General features: G+C 34.2%; 3 protein-coding genes across 3 annotated transcripts; 2 read left to right on the top strand and 1 right to left on the bottom strand.

The window, feature by feature from the left end:
- Window positions 1-2,562: 2,562 nt before the first annotated feature.
- On the top strand, window positions 2,563-5,984 carry LOC125811038 (glucuronokinase 1). Its single transcript, XM_049490527.1, has 6 exons — window positions 2,563-2,915; window positions 3,236-3,385; window positions 3,880-4,068; window positions 4,186-4,302; window positions 4,690-4,850; window positions 5,589-5,984. The coding sequence occupies exons 1-6, from the start codon at window positions 2,709-2,711 to the stop codon at window positions 5,833-5,835; spliced, it is 1,071 nt and encodes a 356-aa protein (XP_049346484.1). The 5' UTR covers window positions 2,563-2,708; the 3' UTR covers window positions 5,836-5,984.
- A 1,147-nt stretch (window positions 5,985-7,131) lies between these two features.
- Window positions 7,132-9,740, bottom strand: LOC125811047 (uncharacterized). Its single transcript, XM_049490537.1, has 2 exons — window positions 9,313-9,740; window positions 7,132-7,446 (listed from the first exon to the last, which is right to left on the bottom strand). The coding sequence occupies exons 1-2, from the start codon at window positions 9,661-9,663 to the stop codon at window positions 7,285-7,287; spliced, it is 513 nt and encodes a 170-aa protein (XP_049346494.1). The 5' UTR covers window positions 9,664-9,740; the 3' UTR covers window positions 7,132-7,284.
- Window positions 9,741-16,716: 6,976 nt separating this feature from the next.
- LOC125811032 (uncharacterized) lies at window positions 16,717-22,129 on the top strand. The gene is made up of 9 exons (XM_049490520.1): window positions 16,717-17,715; window positions 18,380-18,435; window positions 19,263-19,345; window positions 19,502-19,580; window positions 19,831-19,941; window positions 20,478-20,587; window positions 21,091-21,174; window positions 21,329-21,366; window positions 21,695-22,129. The coding sequence occupies exons 1-9, from the start codon at window positions 16,719-16,721 to the stop codon at window positions 21,763-21,765; spliced, it is 1,629 nt and encodes a 542-aa protein (XP_049346477.1). The 5' UTR covers window positions 16,717-16,718; the 3' UTR covers window positions 21,766-22,129.
- The last annotated feature ends 10 nt before the right edge of the window (window positions 22,130-22,139 follow it).

Below are 22,139 nucleotides of genomic sequence, written 5' to 3' on the forward strand. Positions count from 1 at the left end.
GATATTTCTTTAATATTGTAGCGTAATAATATTACAAAAAATACTTGTAATATAATTTTAACACGACATAAAAATCAGTTAAAAAGAATCTTTTCATTGTTATAGACTTATAGTGTATGTTTGTTATAGATGCAACAATAACATTACAATAATATACTTAGTGTAATGATACAAATAAAGTTTGAGGAGAGTGTCGTGTACGTACACAATCTTATCCATTATTTTGTGAAGGTAGAGAGGTTTTTTTGATAGATTCTCAACTTGAATAAGCATTTCAAAAATCAAGTATGTAAAACAAATATGTACAATACCAAAGAAGTCAAGATGAAAACAACTAAGAAGAGAACAAGTAGCAGCAACAAGAAATTAATATGGTAACAGAGGCAAAGGAAACAACAAATAATGAGAAGAGAACTAGACAACATTCAATTAACTACTAATTAACCTTCCTCGACTTTCATGTCTTCCTATCTAAAATTATGTCCTCGATAAGTTGTGTATATGTTATGTCATATCTAATCATCTTCCCAAAGTTTTTTTCGGCCGACTACCAATGACCGTATATAAAATACTAGTACTATTTTTTTTCTTTTCGGAAAACATTAAAGATGAACATATAATTTAAAAAACGTACAATGAATTCAAGTAAAACCAAGAAAAAGAAAAGAGAGAGGTGAAAAGGGAATGACATACAATTGGTTCTAACTAAAAGTGTTGCTAATTCTCTTTAATTTTCAAAAGCTGCTTAACTAAGTACAATTAGCAAAAAATAACCTTTTCAAAAAGCTTCTTTTGTTTACCTACACAAAACAAAAGGCATGCATATCTTATATTATATGGTCCTATTTCAACTAATGTATAGAAAGTTATAAAAGGGATGATACTTTATACACAAGCTAAGCAAATCTTTTTTGGCCCAAAACATAAGACAGAGAGAAAAAGACAAGCCAAAAAGTGAGATTTTTTTGTGGTAATCGGCGCACCCATACCCAACCTCATGCCTTTATGTCCCCAAACTTTTTGGCTTCTGTCATCTTTGCTAGTGACATCAAACACTGGGAACAAGAACAATAATCTTAAAATATGAGTTTACTATTTTTATTTATTGGGTCAATGCAAATTTTAGCTCTTAGAAAATTAAATAGAAAAAATAAACAATATAAGAATTAAGTGTCTCACATATTTAGGTATGTTTATTATACTCTTTTTTTTCACTATCACGATTCACATCCCTATCAAATCGTCTTGCTCCATATGTATTTAGATTGTTGGGGACTCAATTAGGAAACAAACACTTCCATTTTGTAACCCAAGTTCACTTAACTGTCCAATGGGCCAAGAAAGCAGAGGAAGTTGTAGCCCAAGAAAGTAAGAAGGATGACAATATATTGGGCCTATTGTTCGCTAGAATAGCCTTCTTTCCCGTCCAACGGGTCCAGGTGATTCGTAGCGGGTATGAAAGGGAAATTTACATGGTTAAACAAACATATTATTAATTATCTAGTCATCATAGTTATAATTTTAGTTAATTACCACTCGTGATCAACATTCAGTGATAATTACGTGGGCTGTGGTTTCGAGTTTGTATAATTCACACGTTTATATAATTCGGAATTTGTATAACTTTTGTACATTGTTATTTTGTATAATATAATTTGTATAACTGTTTAAAGTTCAAATGTTTGTATTTGTATAAATTTGTTATTTTGATCTTATACAAAAATAGCTCAATTATATAAACGTACTCCGAATTATACAAACTCATCCGCAAATTATACAAAAGAGATAACTTAAACAATAGCTACAACCTGTAAATATGCAAATTATAGTTATGACACATAATTAAATTTATTATAGTGTTTATTTGTGATTCCCTTTCAAAAAAAATCTTTAGGCAAAACTTTGTTCTGTATTGAACATAGGTTAATTTCGCCTATCAGGTAGAAGTCATAAATATTTCAATAACTAAAACTATCGAACATATAAATAAGAACTTACAATTTTCTTTTAAAATAGAAAATATCTAATCAAAATATTTTATTAGAAGTTGGATTGTTTAATCAAAACAGAACTTAACAACTCATTTAATAAGGAATAAATTATTCCAAAATTAATAATCTCAAAATTAGTATCTCAAGATTGTAATAATATTACAATTCTAAATAACTAATTTCGAAATAAGTTAACCATTAGTTATCTCTCTTGTGAAATAAGACCTAAAAAAAGTATAAATTTTAGGAATCACATAATTTTAATATGAAATTACAATCTATCCCTATTTAGTTTGTAATTACATTAATCCATGAAAAAGTAAAACAAATCGGATACATAATATGTAGCTCGGATATATTAAAAATTAGCTCGAATACATTATAAAATAAACCAGATACATAATATGTAGCACGGATACATTATAAAATAATTTAGAATTAGAATAGAAATAAGAGATTTTAGAGGTTTTTAAAAATAGAAGTGAATATTAAAAATAAGGGAAATATAAGAGGTGTATTTCGGTAATTTTTTTAAAAAGGTAAAAAGCTGGAATTAACACGTCAAGTGGTGATCAACTGAATCTCCTCAACAAATCAGTATTTCGTCTTCCTCATCCAAATTACAGTAAAAAGTCAATTCCGCCATTAGATCTGTAGATTCCACTGATTCGAATTCTGTTACATTTTCTGCAGTAACAGTAGCTAAAATAAGCAACAATGGCGAAACAGTCGGCAGTGATCGAGCACAAGTCTTACGCTAGAGTTGGACTGCTTGGAAACCCTAGCGACGTTTATTTTGGGAACACTATTTCTTTCAGCCTCGGAAACTTTTGGGCTTCTGTTCGTTTGGAGCCTTCTATAGATCTCGTCATTGTTCCTCATCCTTCTCATGATCTCGTTCAATTCAATTCAATTTCTCACCTGGTATCCTATCTTATACTTCCCCTTTATTATCTGTTTTACTTTTATTGTTTCCGGTTTAGAGGATATATTAGAAATATTTTTGTTAGAATTATTTTTATACTGGCGGTCGACATGCCAATGCGTTTATACTTTGGCATTGAGTTTTGGTTATACTAATTGCTCAATTGATGATTAATTAATCATTGATTAGCCAATTCTGATTGGTGTTTTCGTAATCAGGATCATAAATTTAGCACTTTTTTATTTAGTTCTATGTGGATTCTCGTGCAGGTTGATTGAATTCGACTTAACACCATATGCTTGTGCTTGTTGGCTGTCAGGTGAACAGGTTGCAGAATGAGGGGTACTATGGAGGGGTGCGTTTACTTATGGCAATCGTTAAAATATTTCACAACTATTGCAAAGAGAGCAACATCACCTTACATGATGGGAATTTCACTCTCTCGTATGACACTAACATTCCCCGCCAGGTAGAACCTAACATTGCAAGATTTATCTGCCCTTAGATGGATCAGTTTTTGTGGATTGGAATCACGTTAGCTAATTGTTGTTAAACTCTTTATTCAGTTACTAAACGTTCTTTGACTTGAAACTGCTTTAATATAGAGCGAGCTTCTGTTTATATGGTCCTGTTGTTTGGTTTTGGAAATGTCTTTTCGTAGGTTTACAGTTTATCTAAAATATCTTAGTCGGATAAAATAATTCTTTAATTTCAACCAGGCACAATCAAAACCTACACCTTGGACGTTGAAACTTTACATACTACCTTCTGGATTTTAGCTATGCAAATAAATTTGGAGTGAAATACATGCTTGTTTCAATCATAACTGAAATTACATCACACTACTTCATGATCATGATCTGAATATGGCATTGCTATATGATAAATAAGATAAATAAAAGATTTGATTTATCTCATGTTGAAAAAGTTTGATTAATATATCAAATACTTTCCACATCTCAGACAGGGCTTTCAGGTTCTAGTGCAATCGTAAGTGCTGCACTGAGTTGCCTTCTTGATTTTTATAAAGTCAGACATCTCATCAAAGTTGAGGTAAGGCCGAACCTTGTCCTTGATGCAGAGAAGGAACTTGGAATTGTTGCAGGTCTTCAAGATAGAGTGGCCCAGGTGTATGGAGGCGTTGTATATATGGTGTGTATGTGTGATACTCTTTTTTCTCTTTGACAAGTCAGTATGATACTTGGCAGAACTAAGCTTGTAGTTGTAAAGTTAATATTGCATGTTCATCTTTTAACCTTTATTTTGCAGGACTTTGGCAAGAATCACATGGATGAATTAGGTCATGGCATATATACACCCATGGATGTTGATCTTCTCCCACCTCTTCATCTGATCTATGCAGAAAATCCCAGTGATTCTGGAAAGGTTTGTACTTAATGTGCAGAATATGAGTGAAAAATCTCTGTTGTCTGGCCAAAGATTCTATAGACGAGTGTGTTATTTTCTTAGCCATGCAATGGGTTAGAATATTACATTTTGGTTTTCACTTCGCACTAAGAATTAGACAATGAGTATTGATGTAGGCTTGTAGTCCACGAGGCAGCCCCTTTATTTTCAGCAATTATTTAACAGGGTAACCTCTTATATATTTCCAGTATTTATTGAATATTTCTCCAGACAATGGATGACATAACGATTGCAGCAGGTTCTCAAGGAAATGTGAATATCAGTGTCCGGATTAACTTTGTCACTAAAAATTACTTTGTTGACAGTAGTTACAAAATATGGATGATACTTTTTTTTTCAATGCAGGTACATAGTACAGTTCGACAAAGATGGTTAGATGGTGATAAATTTATAAGATCAACCATTGAAGAGGTTGCAAACATAGCTGTGGAGGGACGGAAAGCTCTTCTTGAGAAGGACTACAATAAGTTAGCAGCCCTCATGAATCACAATTTTGACTTGAGAAGGTAATATACATGCTTAGTTTAATGAGGTGGACATTTGTTAATATCTTTTATGTGCTTAGTGGCGTCCCCAACACTTATTTGGTAGTGTCATGTGTCATGACCCGCCACCTTACCTTTAAATTCTGCACTGGAAGAGGGGAGGAAGAACCTAGAGTTGTGGAGAGGTTGTCTTCTTCTTAGAAGACTCTAGAATAACTTAGAATATATCTTAGAAAGTCTTAGAATTCTCTAGACTAGTCGAAAATTCTAGAACATAGACTAAAGTGTAAATAATTAGGGACTTGTAAAGTAAATATTAGCTACTCTTAGGCCCCTAGGAAGTAGTATAAATAGAAGGGCCTCTCATTTGTAAGGCATCCAAGCTTGAAGCTAGCAAATCACTCAGGTCTTCCAAGCAATACAAAGCCTTCTTATAAAACTCTCTTGTCTTTCCTTTCATTCTCTTAGTGATCTCAAGTGTAACTTACTTGGTCTTACAAGACCTGATTAGTGAGTAAATTGTCGAGTGCCGCACGGAGCATTAGTGAGACTCTAAGTCTGTGACAATGTCATGTCCAATTTGTTTTCATGTTATTACTTGTAACAATTTTATGTGCGGTCACAATGCGCTTTACATCCCTTTGCATCTTATTTCATAGTGTTATGATATACTCAAATATTGCTAAGATTTTTTATCACAAAAAGCGGGTAATATGATATGCAAATCGAATACTTAAATATTGTGGGCCTACTATGTAGGCGTATGTTTGGAGATGATGCCCTTGGAGCTATGAATATAGAGATGGTTGAAATTGCTCGAAAGGTAGGTGCTGCTTCCAAGTTCACAGGAAGTGGTGGGGCTGTGGTTGTGTTCTGTCCGAATGGAACTTCACAAGTGAAGCAACTGGAGGACGCATGCCACACTGCTGGCTTCACTTTCCAACCAATTAAAGTTATGTCTTCGTTTCTAAACGAAACCGATTTTCAAACTTTGGGATCAAAGTGAAAACGATGACCTGCTTTCAAATATGGCGGGAGTCCTCTTTTATTCCTTTCACCTTTCATTGGCATATGCTAAGCTTGTCACGAAGTATGTAGCGACCATTCAAAGAAATGCTACTAAAGATAGCTTTAGTTACAATTGTTTTGCGGCCATTATACTGCATTCCGAGAAGCGCTTACTTTACTGATTTAGCGTCCATCCATTTTGCTGGTGATAAATCCATTTAAACAGTCATTAAATTCACATATTTTAACATAGCCATTGTGTAGTGCCAATTATAATTACTACTAACTCTGTTAGAAAATGTTATAATTTGCACTTCTGGTGTTCTTCTTTCGTTGTCGTTAAATTTAATTAAATTGCCGACAAAAACTTACCTTTTTAGTGGCAAATGAAATGTTTAATTTGATTATTGCCATATAATATTGAAGTTTTAGCGACAACTGTTGTGTAAATTAACACAACATTTGATTTTTCTTTCTTTGTTCAATCTTTTAAATTAACACTGATACTCAGGCAAATATATACAAGACAAAATAGAACAACAAAGGGGTAAACAAGACCAATACTAATGTAATAGAGCCTGGGTGCAACTGCTAGTTTACACAATAGCAAGCATTCCAATCAGGATATTTGACACAAACAAGACATGGATGGCTCCCTATATCTGTGTACAATCAACACAAGGAAATTTATGTGGCCAGCAAATTTACCACCAAAACCATAAAAACAAAAAATCAGAAAGTGAAAACAGATGCGCAAATCATCGAGAAAGCCGAAGAAGTTACTAAAGACGAATAGAAAAATGAAACACCTGAGCAAACAAAAAGGGGAAAATATACCCCAAAATTTATAAAAGCTAAATCACCAAGAAAGCTAACTCCTCTTTATCATATAGTAGTAGAATACACTAAAAAGCTTAACACCTCTCATTCTAATTATTTTTTCAAGATGGAAACGACAAAAGCATATCTGGATAAGCAATGAAAGTGCTATTAAATACTATAACCTCAATCACAAAAATTAGCAAGTGAGAAACTCAAAGCTGAATGGCGAGAACTAAAGTTGGGATAACACAGTAGATTCTGCACTAACCAGTGGGATCTGTAATTTGGCAAAGAAGTACTTTGAAAAGAATAAATGGAGCACTTTCCATGGAACTATCAACCTCATCCTCCTTTACGTACTTCAAGAAAAATTGACAAGACTGTCAAAAATATTCAGGTGATCACGGAAAAGATGTTAAACATTACAAAGATGTTCTACAACTACATCTCACTCCTTTCCAACAACAGAGGATTCCTGAATCTAAGTGGTCATTCCCATCATTTGAAGCTGGAAGATCCAAGAAGAATATATACAAAACAAACTCAAACTAAGAAACTGAATAAAGGCAACAAACCCGAAGACACATCGCCGTAATTTTTCCCTGGTAAAGTTCTCTTGCAGAACTCAATCTGAACACAGGGAAGAAATAATTTCACCAGGTGTGTGTGCCCAGATTGGGAGGTCCAAAACTGACTGTTTCATTTTTTCTTCTTGTGCAGTCCAGACAGCTTCAACAACATCACAAAGTTTTGATATGTTGCCAATTACAGCTTCCTGTGCTTCAACCTGTACCAAGTAATTCATAATAAAAATTGAATCAAGCACTTTAAAGTTTAAATGACGCCTAAAGGCAATGACTTGCTTTGATCACAGAAGTATCACAAGGGTAGAAAAGTAGACAATAAAGGAAGTTAGTAGACGTTGTCATTTTGGTTAGCTGGACAATTTCAAATTTCTGTTATAACGACTAAGTCACAGTTGGTTAAGAGGATAAATGTTTGTCTGTGATTCATTATCATCTAAGGGCTCCGATTAGTTCAAGGAAAGGATATTTGACCAAAATAATAAGTTCAACGAAAGGATAAGAAGTCTCAGCAAGGGGAGGGAAGCATAACGAATTCTGGTAAATTTCATATCTCGCTCTCTTTTCTTCTCTCTCTCTTTCTTTCTATATCTCGCTTCTCTATTCTTCCTGCCCTAAAGTACAATTCCCCAAAGCACAGGCAACTCAATGGTGATAATCGAGGGTGATTGAAGCCATATAGTAGAGTTGTCTATTACTAATTGATTGTAATAATTAGTCACATTTCATTCCAAACTTAGTTTAGTATTGTCGTTGTTGCTGTAATCCCGATTGACTGTGGAATCAAATTGAATTTACTGTTTGAACCTTATCGTGAATTTGAGCTCATTACATTTGGTACCAGACCATTGATATTACCCTGTGTATCGATGACAGAGGCTGAAGCTATACGATTGTAGTAACAGGAGGAAAATCTCAGGGCACTGAAGAGTCAGCTTCAGAACTATATGGGGAGCAACTGACTCGAACTTGGAGGAGCTGAAGATGATGATTGAGGACTCCCAGACCTCATTAGCAAGGATGAGTGGAAGGATCAGTGGGTATCAAGCAAATCCGAAGAAGGCTCTGGCAAAGGAGGGAGCTACTAGCAGGGGTGATGGAATACTGCCAAGGCCAAGGGGAGTCGCAATTGATGACAGTCCCTATGATTCTGTCCCCAGCAAAGGAGGTAACTCACAATTTTCACCTAGATTTTAGTTGTCAGTCTTTGAGGGTGAGGATCGTAGAGCGTGGCTAAGGAGGTATCAAAGGTATTTTAATTCCTATAATATTGAAGATGGTCATAAAAAATTGGAAGCTGTCAACCTGCATTTGGAAGGAAGGGCTGAGGCTCGGTATTTCTCTTACACATTCCCTTGCCGCAACATCAGATGGTTTGAGTTTTGTAGAGAAGTGGTCTGGAGATTTGAGGATGAAAAACTGGACTCTACAGTGGAGAAGACAGGCTAAGTCAAACCACCAGTGGAGAGGCCTTCCTTGAGAAATTTGAGGACAGAGGATTTGTAACCCAAATGTGCCAGAGGATCACTTACTGTCAAGTTCCATTGGTGGACTGAAGGAAGGGGTGAAAAACCTGGCACCTATTTCACTATCTCACACAGCAAAGTTTACCAAATGGCAAGAGAAGATGGTGGCGGCTATTGCAAGGAGGAATCGACAGGTAAACAGCAAGGGGCCTTATAACTATGGATAAGGGGACCATCAGTGCACTGGTGGAATGAAGAGAGTGGAAGGATCTGACAAGCCAGAATACAGGACACACCAGGGGCTTATTGAAGATGTGGAGAAAGGTACCATCCTCGCTATGTTTACAAGGGCAAGCAATTGAATCTCCTCACTAAAGCACCTGCCCTATCTCCCTCTTCTCTATTCTTCTTGCCCTAAATTACAATTTCCCAAATCCCAGGTAACTCAATGGTAATAATCAAGGGTGATTAAAGCAGTTGTCTATGACTTGTTGATTGCCATTTTCATTCCAAACTTAATTTCGTATCGTCATTGTTGCTATAATAACGAATTACAATGGAATCAAATTGAATTTACTGTTTGAGTTAAACTGCAAACCATACCTGAGTAAGGAGCTGATCAACAAGGGGTTGGCAAGTCGGATTCGATGACTTGACTGGCGAGTTGAATGATAGAGTGTCCCTTTCTTGATAAGGGGTTGGCTGATTTTGCTGCATTTCACTCATTGTTGTTGATAAAAGTTCCCATTGGTTGATCTCCTTTTGGTATCTGTCTTTGATTTTCATGAGCGCCTTTTTCTTCCTTTGCAGTCGATTCTTCTCCTCAACTGCCGGATCTTTTAGCTTCGGAGTAGCGGTTGGGTCAAGATGAAACTTCTTCCGACGCTTGTAGACGAAGCCATCCTCGTTAACGAGCTCCAGTTCGTCTTCGTTTGCCCAATTCCCTGCTGCCATCGACTGAAGATGATACCAATTCAAAATAAAATTGCAATATCTGTCGCAGTTGCAGTCCTCTTTGAAAGAGTAAAGCGAAGACCCTAACTATTAGAGTAAAAGAGTATATTTTACTAGGGGTGGTGAGAAAAAGGAACCAACCAAATGGAATTAATTGTATAACCGTATTGAATAATTGTTTTTTATTTTAGGAAAAATATAAATTCTACGTAAATATATTTTATATATTAACAATATGTTAAATTTAATATATAAATATATTTTGTAACATTTTTCAAATACAACTATAACCTAGGCTTAGGCCTTCGTCGATCGGACTTTGACTCTTTGCTCTTTAAGATCAAATAATACGACAACAAGGTTTTACATTCTTTACTTCTTGTTGAACACTTGAAGTGCTTCTTCAAGAACATATTAGCGATTTTTTTAATAAGAGTATATTTCGAGGTGATATTTTAAAAATAAAAAAATTGAAAATTAATCGAACTATACGGATATTGAAGAGAAATCGATATGATTGGGATGGTGTTAAATATCAAATTTTAAGGGAAAATTACGCGGTTTAGCAAACATATACTAGCTAATTAGCTAACATAGCTATAGTTTACATTAATTACAATTCGGAACTTACTTCTAGCTATAATTACATTCTCTCTCGTCTCTTTCCTCTCTTCCTCTATCTCTCTCGCCTCTCTCCTCTGTTCCTCTCTCTTGCGCCTCTCTCTGGAATCTTGCTCGTCACTCTCCTCTTTTTTAGTCATCTCTCCCTCGCCTCTCTCCTCTCCTTGCCCAGTCTCTCTCTCGTTTCTCTTCTGTCAATATCTCTCTCACTTTATACAAATAAAGCGAGTAGGGATGGCAAGGGGACGGGGACGGGGATGGGGACGGGAACGGGACGGGACAGGGGGACGCCTTTGCCGGGATTGGGGGGGATAAAAATTCGTCCCATCCCGTCCCACTATATATACGGGATGGGACGGGGTTTGGCGGGACGGGACGTGGAATTTTTATATGTTTATTTATTTGTATTGAAATTATATGTTATTGAATACCATTTTTAGTTTATTTAGTTTTCAATAACATTTTTAGCTAATAAAAAATGCTTAAGTTTTCAAATTTCAAATTTCAAATTTCAAGTTTCAAGTTTCAAGTTTCAAGTTTCAAACTTGAGAAGTTCAAATTTGTATTTTAAAAGAATTTAACTTGAAATTTCAAATGTCAAATTTCAATTTTTAAATTAAGTATTTTAAAATTAAAATTAAAATGCAAGACAATAGTTATATAAAAAAGACTTGAATAAAGCCTTCAAATTTATTCAATAAAATCTAATTGCAACTTAGAACTTAGAAATTACAATTTACAAATATTAGTGGAGTAACTAATCTATGCAGTCACCTTCTAGGAAGGGTTTTGTTTCAATAAGTTCTCATATGTAAAACTAATATTTGTTACAAATATTAGATGAGTAACTAATTTACGCAGCCACCTTCTAGGAAGAGTTTTGTTTCAATTAGTTCTCGGATGTAATCTAATATTTATATTCTCCTTTAAAATTCAATTCTAATTGTCGCATCATATCGACGGTAACATCCTCCGGTGTTGGCAAACTTGTTAGAAACTCTTGTGACTCTAATTCATCATCACTAGATCCAATTACCGCATTAATCCAAGCTTTTTGTTTGGAACTTAACCTTGACAAATTATAATTCCTCCTCTCGGCGTTGACCCAGTCTCTAAATAAAATTGATGTTTCCAAACTTTCTTCCGCCAATGAATGTCTATGATCGCCAATTTGAAACCTTGCCGCACTAAAAGCAACCTCCGATGCAACTGATGAAGCTTGAATAGCTAAAACATCACGAACCATTTTGCTCAAAATTGGAAATGCAACGCTCCGCCTCCTCCACCATGCTAATAAATCTTCATTGTCATCTTTGTCTTCCACTATTTCTAAAGATTGATTAAGATATTCTTCAAAATCATCACGGTTAGTAGAATTAAGACCAAGAAAACCTCGCATATAACTTGAAATTCGAGCTTTACTCTGAGGATTAGAAATTTGACCAACTTCTCCTTGAGTATTTCCTATAGTTCTATATTTTTCATACAAAATTTTTGCTTCTACTTTTATGCTAGACTTACACATTTCACAAGTTGAAATTTCTTCCGGTAAAATTTCTAAAGTGTCAACAAGTCCCTGCACACCTCGTAATTTATAGTCAGGATGAAGTAAAGTAGCAGTTAAATAAATTTGAGGAATAGGATTTTTTTTTTTAATTTTTCAATTTTTTTGTATTTAGAAAATTGAATTGAAATAGCACAAATATTTATTATTACTGATAAAATAGTAGGATAATAAATTCCAGAAAACATTGTTGTAGCATCATACAAAAATCTTTAAGATTCTAATAGTTCATTAGTTTCTTCCTAATCTTCTTCACAAATTCTATCTAATGGGTCAACATTATGAGCATTAAACACCATTTGTACAGGTCCTTTATATTTGTAAGCAACTGAAAGCATTTCGTAAAACGAATTCCACCTTGTTTTAATATGTCTTGGAATTTTTCTTGGTGGCAAATCACATAGTACACAACGCTCATTAAATTTCCTAATTCTAGCAGCTCTATGAGCATAAAAAATCTAGGCAACAACATATTCAATTTTTCATACAACCACAATTAAATATTGAAATATTGTCTTGTACAACTAAATTTAATACATGTGCAACACATATAACATGAAAAGTTTTAACATCAATTGGACATAATCTAACTTTTAACATACTAACAGCATTTATATTATTAGATGCATTATCTAATGTGATAGACATTACTTTATCTATAAGCATGTATAATCTAGAACACTCAAAATATTTGAAGTTATTTATGCACTAGTTTTTTTTCTACACATTCTTTATAACTTGAAATTCTTTTTTGCAAATTTCAGTTATGATCAATCCAATATGCTGTAATAGTTAAATAATCATGTCCATTAACACTACGACCCATGTCTGAAGTTATAGACACTCTACAATCTAATATGTTAAATATACAACGAAGATATTGACAATGTTTACCTTGATATACAAAAACATCAAATTTAACAGTATTTCTTGAAAAACCTCTATAAGTAGGATTATAAGTTTGTTGAATATATTCAATAAAATCGAGATGTGAAGGAAAACTATAAGACAAACCACAAACATAAACCATTTTAGCTAACTTTTCGCGATCTCTTTCCTTATTATATTTACGTTGTGTTAGTGGACCACCGGGGTTAGAAGGATCTAATGTTCCTTGAACCATGTTAGAAGTTCCTATCGATTTATTAACATTAATATCAAAATCATTAACTGAACTTCCTTTTTTTCTATCGGCTAATGCTTTAGCTTCTTTATATTGAATCGGTACACAAGATAACAAATGTCTATTTAAGCCCCCCGTCCCACCTTGATCTCCACCTTGTTTATGTTTAAAATGTTGCTTACACTTATTACAAATAGAAATAGAGTTTTCCTTATCTAAAGTCATAAATTGTCACACAACAGAAGTTTTAGGGCGTTGATACTTCACCTTTTCCCTTGTAGGAGGTATAAGGGGTTGGCATCCACAATTTTGCTCCGTTGAATTTGTAGTTTAATTTGGAACTTCTGTCACCGGACTAGTAGGTGTATCTTCTAATTCATCTTCTCTCGAACCAATTTCTACTTCTTCACCTGAATTTTCATCAAGATAAGGATTATCACCATAAATTCGTTGTAAACTTTCATGATCGAGTTGAACATTTGAATCAATATCATAAGAAGTGTCATCAACATAAGTAAATCATTTGTATTAAATCTAATTCTAGACATTGATTTAGAAGAAGTACCACCACATTTACTCTTATTTTTTTCCTTACTACTTTTTTTATTAAAATTAAATAATTTATTAATGTCACTTGGTTCTTTCTCTTTTCCTTACCGATATTTTTTTTGCTAGAACTCATATTTAATTATATGTAAAGTGTAATATAAAAATAATAATAACACAAAAATTAATGACGAAAAATAAAATATAAATATTATGAAACGAACATACCAAACATCTGCGTTAATAGCAGGCGTTATAACCGAATAACCGATTCTTGAAGCTTGTAGTTTGTTGTAACTTGTAATTTGGAACTCCAATACTTGATAGCAACTATGAGAATTATATATATTATGATATAATATGAAAATTTAAAATTGAAATATATGTATTATGATATAATATGAGACTTAAATGGAATAAAAAATTGAGACTTAAGATTGAGAGGATATAAAAAATAGCTGAGGGAATAGATGATTTTGTAAGAAATAATAAGGGATAAAGGGGTATTTATAATATTAAAAATGAGTTAAAGTGTATTTATGATAACTTAAGGGTTTAAATTAAAGTATTAAAAGTAGAGGGGTGGTAGAGGGTGTTGGGGAAGTGAAAAAGATGAATAAATCTGTTGGGGGGGCCCACTAGCCGTTGCCCCAATGGAAATAATTCAAAAAAATAAAAATAAAAATTAGAGGATCCCGCGAAACCGGCCGGTTTAGCCGGGCCAGGTCGACCGGGACCAAAGGGTGAATCGGCCCCTAACCGATCCCTTATCCCGAAGTCCCTCCCAACCCGCGAGAAGTGACGGGATCGGGTCCGGCGAGCCGGTTCTCGAACCGGTCGCGGGTCGGGGTGGGCCGACCCGGTCCCCCTGCCAGCCCAAAAAGCGAGAGAGACGGGATATGCAAATACAAATACATATCTCTCCAGTCTATACACTTATAATTATACAAATACAAATTTTCCCCTACCCCAGTTCTCTTTTGCCTTTCTCTCTCTCTCGTGTGCGCTTTATACAAAAACAAATGTATAATGTGTGTTTGTATTTGTATAAAGTGAGAGAGACGAGATATACAAATACATATATTTCTGCCCTATACACTTATAATTATACAAATACAAATTTCCTCTGCCCAGTTTTCTTTTGTCTTTCCCTCTCTTACTTTATACAAATACAAATTATACATCGTATTTGTATAAAGCGAGAGAGAGATTGAATATACAAATACAAATGTTTTAACTTGATTCAATGTATACGAATTCAAATTGTATGCAGATATACAAATGCAATTATTGATATATATACATAGTAGTTAAATATATACAATTATCTAACTTATATATATATATACAATTCACCTCTCTCCACAGTCTGCACTCTCTCGCTCGCCTCTCTCATCCCTCTCCCAATCTCGCTCGCCACTCTCCTCCCTATAACATGTAGCTACGAATCGTAATTAACAAACTATAGCTATGGAGCATAATTAAGCTTTTTTGAGTGACTATATATGAAAATTCCTCAATATTTAATTATATATTATAAAATATCCAAAAAATTGAAATGATATTATTTATTAAAAATAACCAATCGAATCATACTACTGACACTCCTATATTTTACGCAATTTGATCCATCGATTGGATAAAAAGGGGCAAATATTTATAAGTTCAAATGCAAAGAATGATTTGTCTTTTCCAATCCTTTTAAGTTTTTATGTATTTAAGTAAGACTTTTATTTAAATTTTGTTTTTGCATTAATATTTGCTAGTAGCTAAAAGTTCATAATATGCACGAAATACCGGCCATCTAAAAGTTTTTTTATTTTTTTTGTTTCTTTTTTTTGTGCTCACACAATCATTTTTTGGATCGTGATTTAATTTGGGTTTACTTTGTTATTTTTTTTTTTTTACAAATTTATTCATTTTGGATATCTAATTATCTATCTTTAATACTTTTTCTACCTATCCATTATTTAAAAAGTCATTTAATATTTTAATTCTAATTTTCAAATATTAAATTAGTGTAATTCAATTTAGTTTTAAACAACATATTTTGTATGATTTCATAAGTGGAATTTGAAAGAGTAGAATGTATGTAGATCGTATTCCTACCCCCAGAAAGGAAAGAAATTATTTTAAAAGACCTTGACTCAAGTAACTTGTATCTAAGAACATACATTGAAAAAAAGAGATATAATGAATACTAGAAAGAGCATCACATAGCATGCACGAAAAAAGAAATAATAATAATTATAAAATAATGTGATAATAAAAAAATATGAAATAACCATTAGCAATATAAATCACAGGAATATAAAACTACACAAAAACTACTAATACTACGAAATTATGGAGAAATGAGTACCGAGCAGCAAACTATCACCAAGCCTGACTCGCACAAAAGTGAGACAATACCTAACTATATATTAAACTTCTATCCTAATTCACAATTTTCATATCTTTTTGTCTAAGGTCATGTCTTCGATTAATTGAAGATGCGTCACATTCACTTTAATCACACTTCTTTAATATATTTTTTTGACTTACATCTACCCTTTTCGAACCCAACATCATCAATCTTTCTCATGGGAATCAACATACCCAAATCATCTCAATCTTGTTTCACTTATCTCATCCTTCATAAAGTTACTCCAATCTTATTTTAGCTATCTCGTTTCTAATTTTATCTCTTCAAATAGGTCCATACATTCACATCACCATCCTTATTTGATAACATGGAATTTCTCAACTGACCAACACTTTACTCATACAACATTATCCACCGAATCATTCCATAAATTCTTAATCAGCCAACAGTATGTTCATACAACATAATTGATCTAACCATTACACTGCAAAATTTGTTTTTTAAGTTTGAAGATTTCGTTGCATATTATATCTTGAGAAGTGCTTTCTCCGTCTATTTTTAATTGTCATGTTGTGCTTTTTAAAAGACAATTTGACTAATTGTCAAAGTTAATTTAGATTACATTAATTTGATAACAAAAAAAATTAGATATTCAAAAAACTATACCAAAAGTATTAAAATAATAATTTTTTATCTATCAATAGGATGAAAAAATATTAATCAAAATTTATATAATTTGGTTCTAGAAAAGGAAATTATGGCATATGTTTTAGTGGTGTGATTGAAGATTTTACCAAAAAAAGAGTATCACTGCAACTCGCCAACAAACGGCAAAAATGGCTAAGTCAGTAGTAATTCCTCGCATGTCTCTCATCTTCCTCCGCTCCAAATCCATCTCTTCATTCTCTCAGTCAGGCACCATCATCTTTCCCTCAATGCTCAATTCCCTTTTGCTCAAATCCCATTCACTTCACTTTTTCTCTACAACTTCAACCCCATACCCACTTCAATACGAAATGATAATCTCCCGCCCTGCTAACCCACCTTCACCAACCCTAAAATCTCACCAACAACGCTTCCTTCCCAATTCAAAACCTACTGATTCCGAACCCGAACCCGGTTCAGAACTTGGGTTCGACGATTGGGTCGACAGAAAATTGAATTCGAAATCTTCTTCTCCACAAGCCGAACCGGAGCCTGAAGAACCCAATTCGGGTATTATGAAAATGGATAAAGGGAAAAGGAAATATTACAATAAGAGAAGGAAAAGAATGTTTGGTGGGTCGGATTCGGAGGATGAGAATAACAGGGACAAGGATAATGAGCTTGTTGAGTTGAAGCAGGAAGTTGTGGAGCTACCTACATTGCACAAGAAGGAAGAAGAGTTGTACTTTTATGACAATTTTGCTTATCCTTGGGAGAAGGATAAGCATTATAAGATGGTATATCAATTGGAGAAGAAGTTTTTTCCCGATCAGGGTTTTGATAAGGCTTTTCTTGATCCTGGGCAGTCGAATGAGAATGTAAAGAGGAGTAAAAAGAAATTGGAGAAGAAGGAAAATATAATAGAAAAAGATATGGATGGTGGGGATGGTAAAAGTTTGATCTTTTTTGAAGAGGAAGAAAAAAGTGTCAGCTCTGAAACTAAGGAGGAAGCTAAAGTTGATGTATCGGAAAAGAAAGTGGAAGAGTTCTTCAAGTGTTTGAAGAAAGTTCCAAATAAGGAAAATGGTGTTGCCAGTGCCGAGCCATTTCTAGCGACAAGGAGTACAGGGCTTCCTCCTAAATGGGATAGTCCGGGTGGGACGGTTGTATTAGTGAACAAACCAAAAGGTGAGTTTGAGCTCCTTATTGTTATAACACTTGGATTTATCTTGCAAAGTATGTTCATATTTTAGATGTTGATGTGATTCTGAAAGAATTAAAGTAAGAGTGTTAAGTTCTCATGTGAAGTCAATGTTAGGTGTTTTGAGTTTCTAATTGAACAAGAAGCATTACAAGTAGAGATTCAGAATGCAATGCTTGCTTGAGAAGTTTGAGTACATTTGGTTGTTTGATTTTTAAAATGGGGTGTACACTCAAGTTACCAATTTCAAAAAAAAAAAAATGGGGTGTACACTCAGGGAGTCTTAAAGTCAGAAATAAGTAAAACTTATTTGGGAGTGTACATTATGAATGCAGCCAGTGTTGGGTAATTAATGAAAACTGCTCAAGAAGGTCATTTGTTATTGTGTTGTGCATCAGAAAGCTCACTAAAGGACTTCTATGTTTAGGCAAAAATATATTCACATAAAAACAGAATTTAGTATCGAATACCATAAATATTATTTGTGAATTAGAATTACACTTGGTATGTTGTTGTTGTTGTAGTTGTCTTTTATGATCTAACATCGTAAAGCCAAACACAGATTTGGACGCTATTGCATTTGGGAAATTTTGTTATAAAAGCTTGGTTTTCTTCTTTGTTTTGTAACTCATAATCTGAATTGCGTTACAGGTTGGACTTCTTTTACTGTTTGTGGAAAGTTGCGCCGCCTAACAAAAGTGAAAAAGGTACATCTCTCCTAACCACAATCTAGGGGCTATTTGATATGGTCTTGGAGAAGCAGTATGCAAACTCGCTTTAAGTATATCTCAAGATAAACTTTTATGGTAATCTTTTTTTTTTCTGAGAAAGTTTATGGTAATCTTTTGTATTTGAAGGTGCATCAGTATGTCAGTCTTAGGAATTGGAATGCAAGTTAAAAAATAATTTGGATGAGTGTTTTCACTTTAAAGCTTTGAGTCTGTACTTTGATTATATCCATGCTGATTAATAGAACTCTTACATTCAAAAGTAGGAGCTTGAATACAGTTTTGATTTTTGTCGGTAGATTTACTATTTTGATTTTCTTTGAAGATATCCATTCCTAATGCAAGATACTGTGAGATCTTAGAATTTTAACATGAGTATCAATTCCCCTCTTCAAGTTTTCTTTATTCTTTTTAGTGTTGGATGCTCCATTAGATCTAGTCTACTAGCCAGAAGACTTTGTGCAGTAAAGTTAGAGCTGTGGAGTATGGGCTGAAATGTTGGGGAGAGAAAAAAAGAGTATGTAGCAAATTTTGAGAGAATTAGAGTATACACATCACAGCATTTTGTTACCTTCTCCCCCAAATTTTCATTTTAAATTAAAGACCTTCGAACAAACTTCCGTTTCTAAAAAAAATTGGGCCCCTCTATCAGGAGGGGCAGGTGTTTATGTCTTATGTATTTGATTTTAGGGGTTTTTATGCTTATATTCACGTGGTTGGGGACATTTTTCACTTTCTAACTGAATACTAACTGAACTGAGGCATCTCATGCTTATCACCTTCTCCTTCAAATTAATCTTTTGCAGGTTGGCCATGCTGGAACACTTGATCCTATGGCAACTGGCTTATTGATTGTATGTGTTGGTAAATCTACGAAGATCGTTGATAGGTAATAAAGTTTTAGATGATTTAACAGAGGGATTCCTAAAATTTTGTGAGAGTTACCGATTTCTCCTAATTTCCCTCTTTGTCTTGAGAGAACTTATATCCATGTCTATGGAAAGTTATGTGATAAATCTTCCTGAAGTTGAATTGTTCTTGGCAGCTATCAGGGTATGATGAAGGGATACAGTGGAATCTTCCGTTTGGGAGAAGCCACCTCTACCTGGGATGCAGATTCCCCGGTATTTATTTGTTTTTTTGAAGTTATAATTCTGCAGATAAATCTGGACCATGTGGCTTGTTTCACCCCCACGAAAGTCTCATCTAATCATCAGCAACACAAATTAAGATGGCAAGATGAGAAATTTTGTGATAGCCATCATGAATAAAGTCTACACACTCACACTAGTTGATGTTACATAAACAGGATCTAGTTATTTGTTTACCCCAGGTTTCATCTTACTTATGAAGTTTAGATTTTGTAATATTCAGGTAATTCAACGAGAGCCATGGGAGCATATCAAGGATGAGGACATAAAGAAAACGGCAGCATCCTTTTTTGAAGAGATATGGCAAGTCCCTCCGATGTTCTCAGCAATCAAAGTAAGTTAAATTTTGTTGCAGCACTTCTGATCCTCCAATTTTTTATTTTGCTGAATATAAATTGTTCCTCTGCATATTTTGATAATGTAGCAAATTATCATAACACTTTCTTACCCTGGAGAGATGAAATTAGTGATACCAAATTAACACTTCCTCAACACAATTCATTCTTAGTATTTCCAACATGCTTAATTTTGTTGAAGTGATGTTGTTTATCAATCTCATGAAAAGAAAGTGTGTTGAATCAACTTCAGCTATATCTCAAGTCCATGTAATGCAGAGATTATTGCTGCTGATACTAACTGTGATTGGACATATGTTTAAATCGAAGAGTATTCTGATTCAGAAAATATAGGTGCTACTTCTGTAGTCTGTAATCGTTTGAGTGGTATTTTTATCTTTTTTTATATAGGTTCTTAAGCTCTTCCAATTTTTGTCAGCTTCATCAGAACTTCTCTTGGGTGACCAAGGCATGAATGGGATTCAGTATAGTGTTTTACACTTCTACTTATTAGACTCCCATGTACTTATGATAGGTTGGTGGTGAAAAGATGTATGATAAAGCAAGAAGAGGAGAAAGCATCGAACTTGCACCGAGAAGGATTTCAATTTTCGAATTTGATGTGAAGCGGAGTTTAGATGACAGGTTATCTTGTTGAAATCTTCTTGTGCTAATCTTGTACCATATGGATGCTCAACTCTTGAAAACTCATATCTATGTGGGTAGTCAGTATTGTGTGTGTGTGTATGAGTTAAAAGCTCTAGCCAAGGTTCTCTCAAAGTGTCTAACATTCCTTGGGTGCTCAGAAGTGTCTTACCATCCCTCTATACTGCATTGAATACTTTAGTGCTAGATGTACACTGAAGCATGTCTATATTTCAGACGTACTTTCATGTGAAGCATGTTATATTCCATCCAGTTATTCTCGAGGGAAGCTGAGTATTTCTTGAAGCACTTGAATGTCTATATGTCAGACATTCTTTCATGTGAAGCAGAATAAGACATTTAGAACAGAAATGCTTATAATTTACACGCCTTGATGTGAGCAAGTACTTTTGTTGCTGAAGGTTGTCACTCCACTACAGTTGGCTTATCACTTTGTGAAATCATATTGAAGATACTTCTTTTCCCTTTTTTCGAATTGGCAGACAGAATGTGATTTTCCGAGTAAGATGCTCAAAAGGTACCTATGTCCGATCACTTTGTGCAGACTTCGGGAAAGCTCTTGGCAGGTACCATATAAAGATAATATTTAATACTTAAAAAGGTTCTCCTTTTGTGATGGATGATGAGAAATGACAAATCTTTGGGTGATGCATAATTTCTTTTTAATTCTTAATTTTCTTATAAGTGGATTCAAACCCAAGCTAAAATTTTTACTTGCAGTTGTGCTCACTTGACAGCTCTGCGACGAGATTCAATTGGTAAGACACTATTATTTTGAATTTGATTATTTATAGTAAGTCCTGAAAGTCTTGCTTGTCTTGTTTACATCTGAAAATAGTTGCGGAAGGGGTTCCCTTTATCTAGAACATCAAGAGATACGAGAGGTCTGCATTGCTGTGAGCAGATCGTATAACAATGCTATTGTAGTATTAGAGAATGTTGCCTGAATCTTGCACCTAATAACATGGCAGAGAACACCATATCTGCCTTTTATCTGAAGCAGTCTTGAATTCCACAAGCCGAATCAATCCTAATTCCTTCAAGTACTTGTTCAGTAGCTAATTGTGCTCTCTTTACCTCTCACAGGAGAGTATACAGCGGATGATGCTTGGGAATTTCAAGAATTGGAAGAGGCAATCACCAAAGGATATTTGTAAGATTCTTTTTGAGATTGCATGGGCAGAGTTATCCAGTACATGTGCTGGTGAGAAGCTGCAGGTATCAGCGGAAAAGTAGATGCCCACAGGCTGGCCTGGACACCACCATTACAGAAGAAACAGTTCTTGGAAAATCCACATTTTTGGTGGCAATTGGAGATCTATACATATTTATGTTCTGTCTAGCTACCTCAACAAAGAGTTAATAGTATTTTCACCTTCTCCACATTACCTCTTTCCTTGGCCCCCAATTTTGCTTCGTTTCTGGGCGAAAGTGGTGTTAGAACCTTTTAATAGCATATAGATTAGGATGAGTTGTAATATATCTTTATTTTTCAAGAAATGCTGGTATCAATTAGATTTGTTAATGTTAC

Source organism: Solanum verrucosum, unplaced genomic scaffold (genome assembly GCF_900185275.1).
Source record: "Solanum verrucosum unplaced genomic scaffold, falcon-dt-bn FXZP01000032.1, whole genome shotgun sequence".
Taxonomy (NCBI): domain Eukaryota; kingdom Viridiplantae; phylum Streptophyta; class Magnoliopsida; order Solanales; family Solanaceae; genus Solanum; species Solanum verrucosum.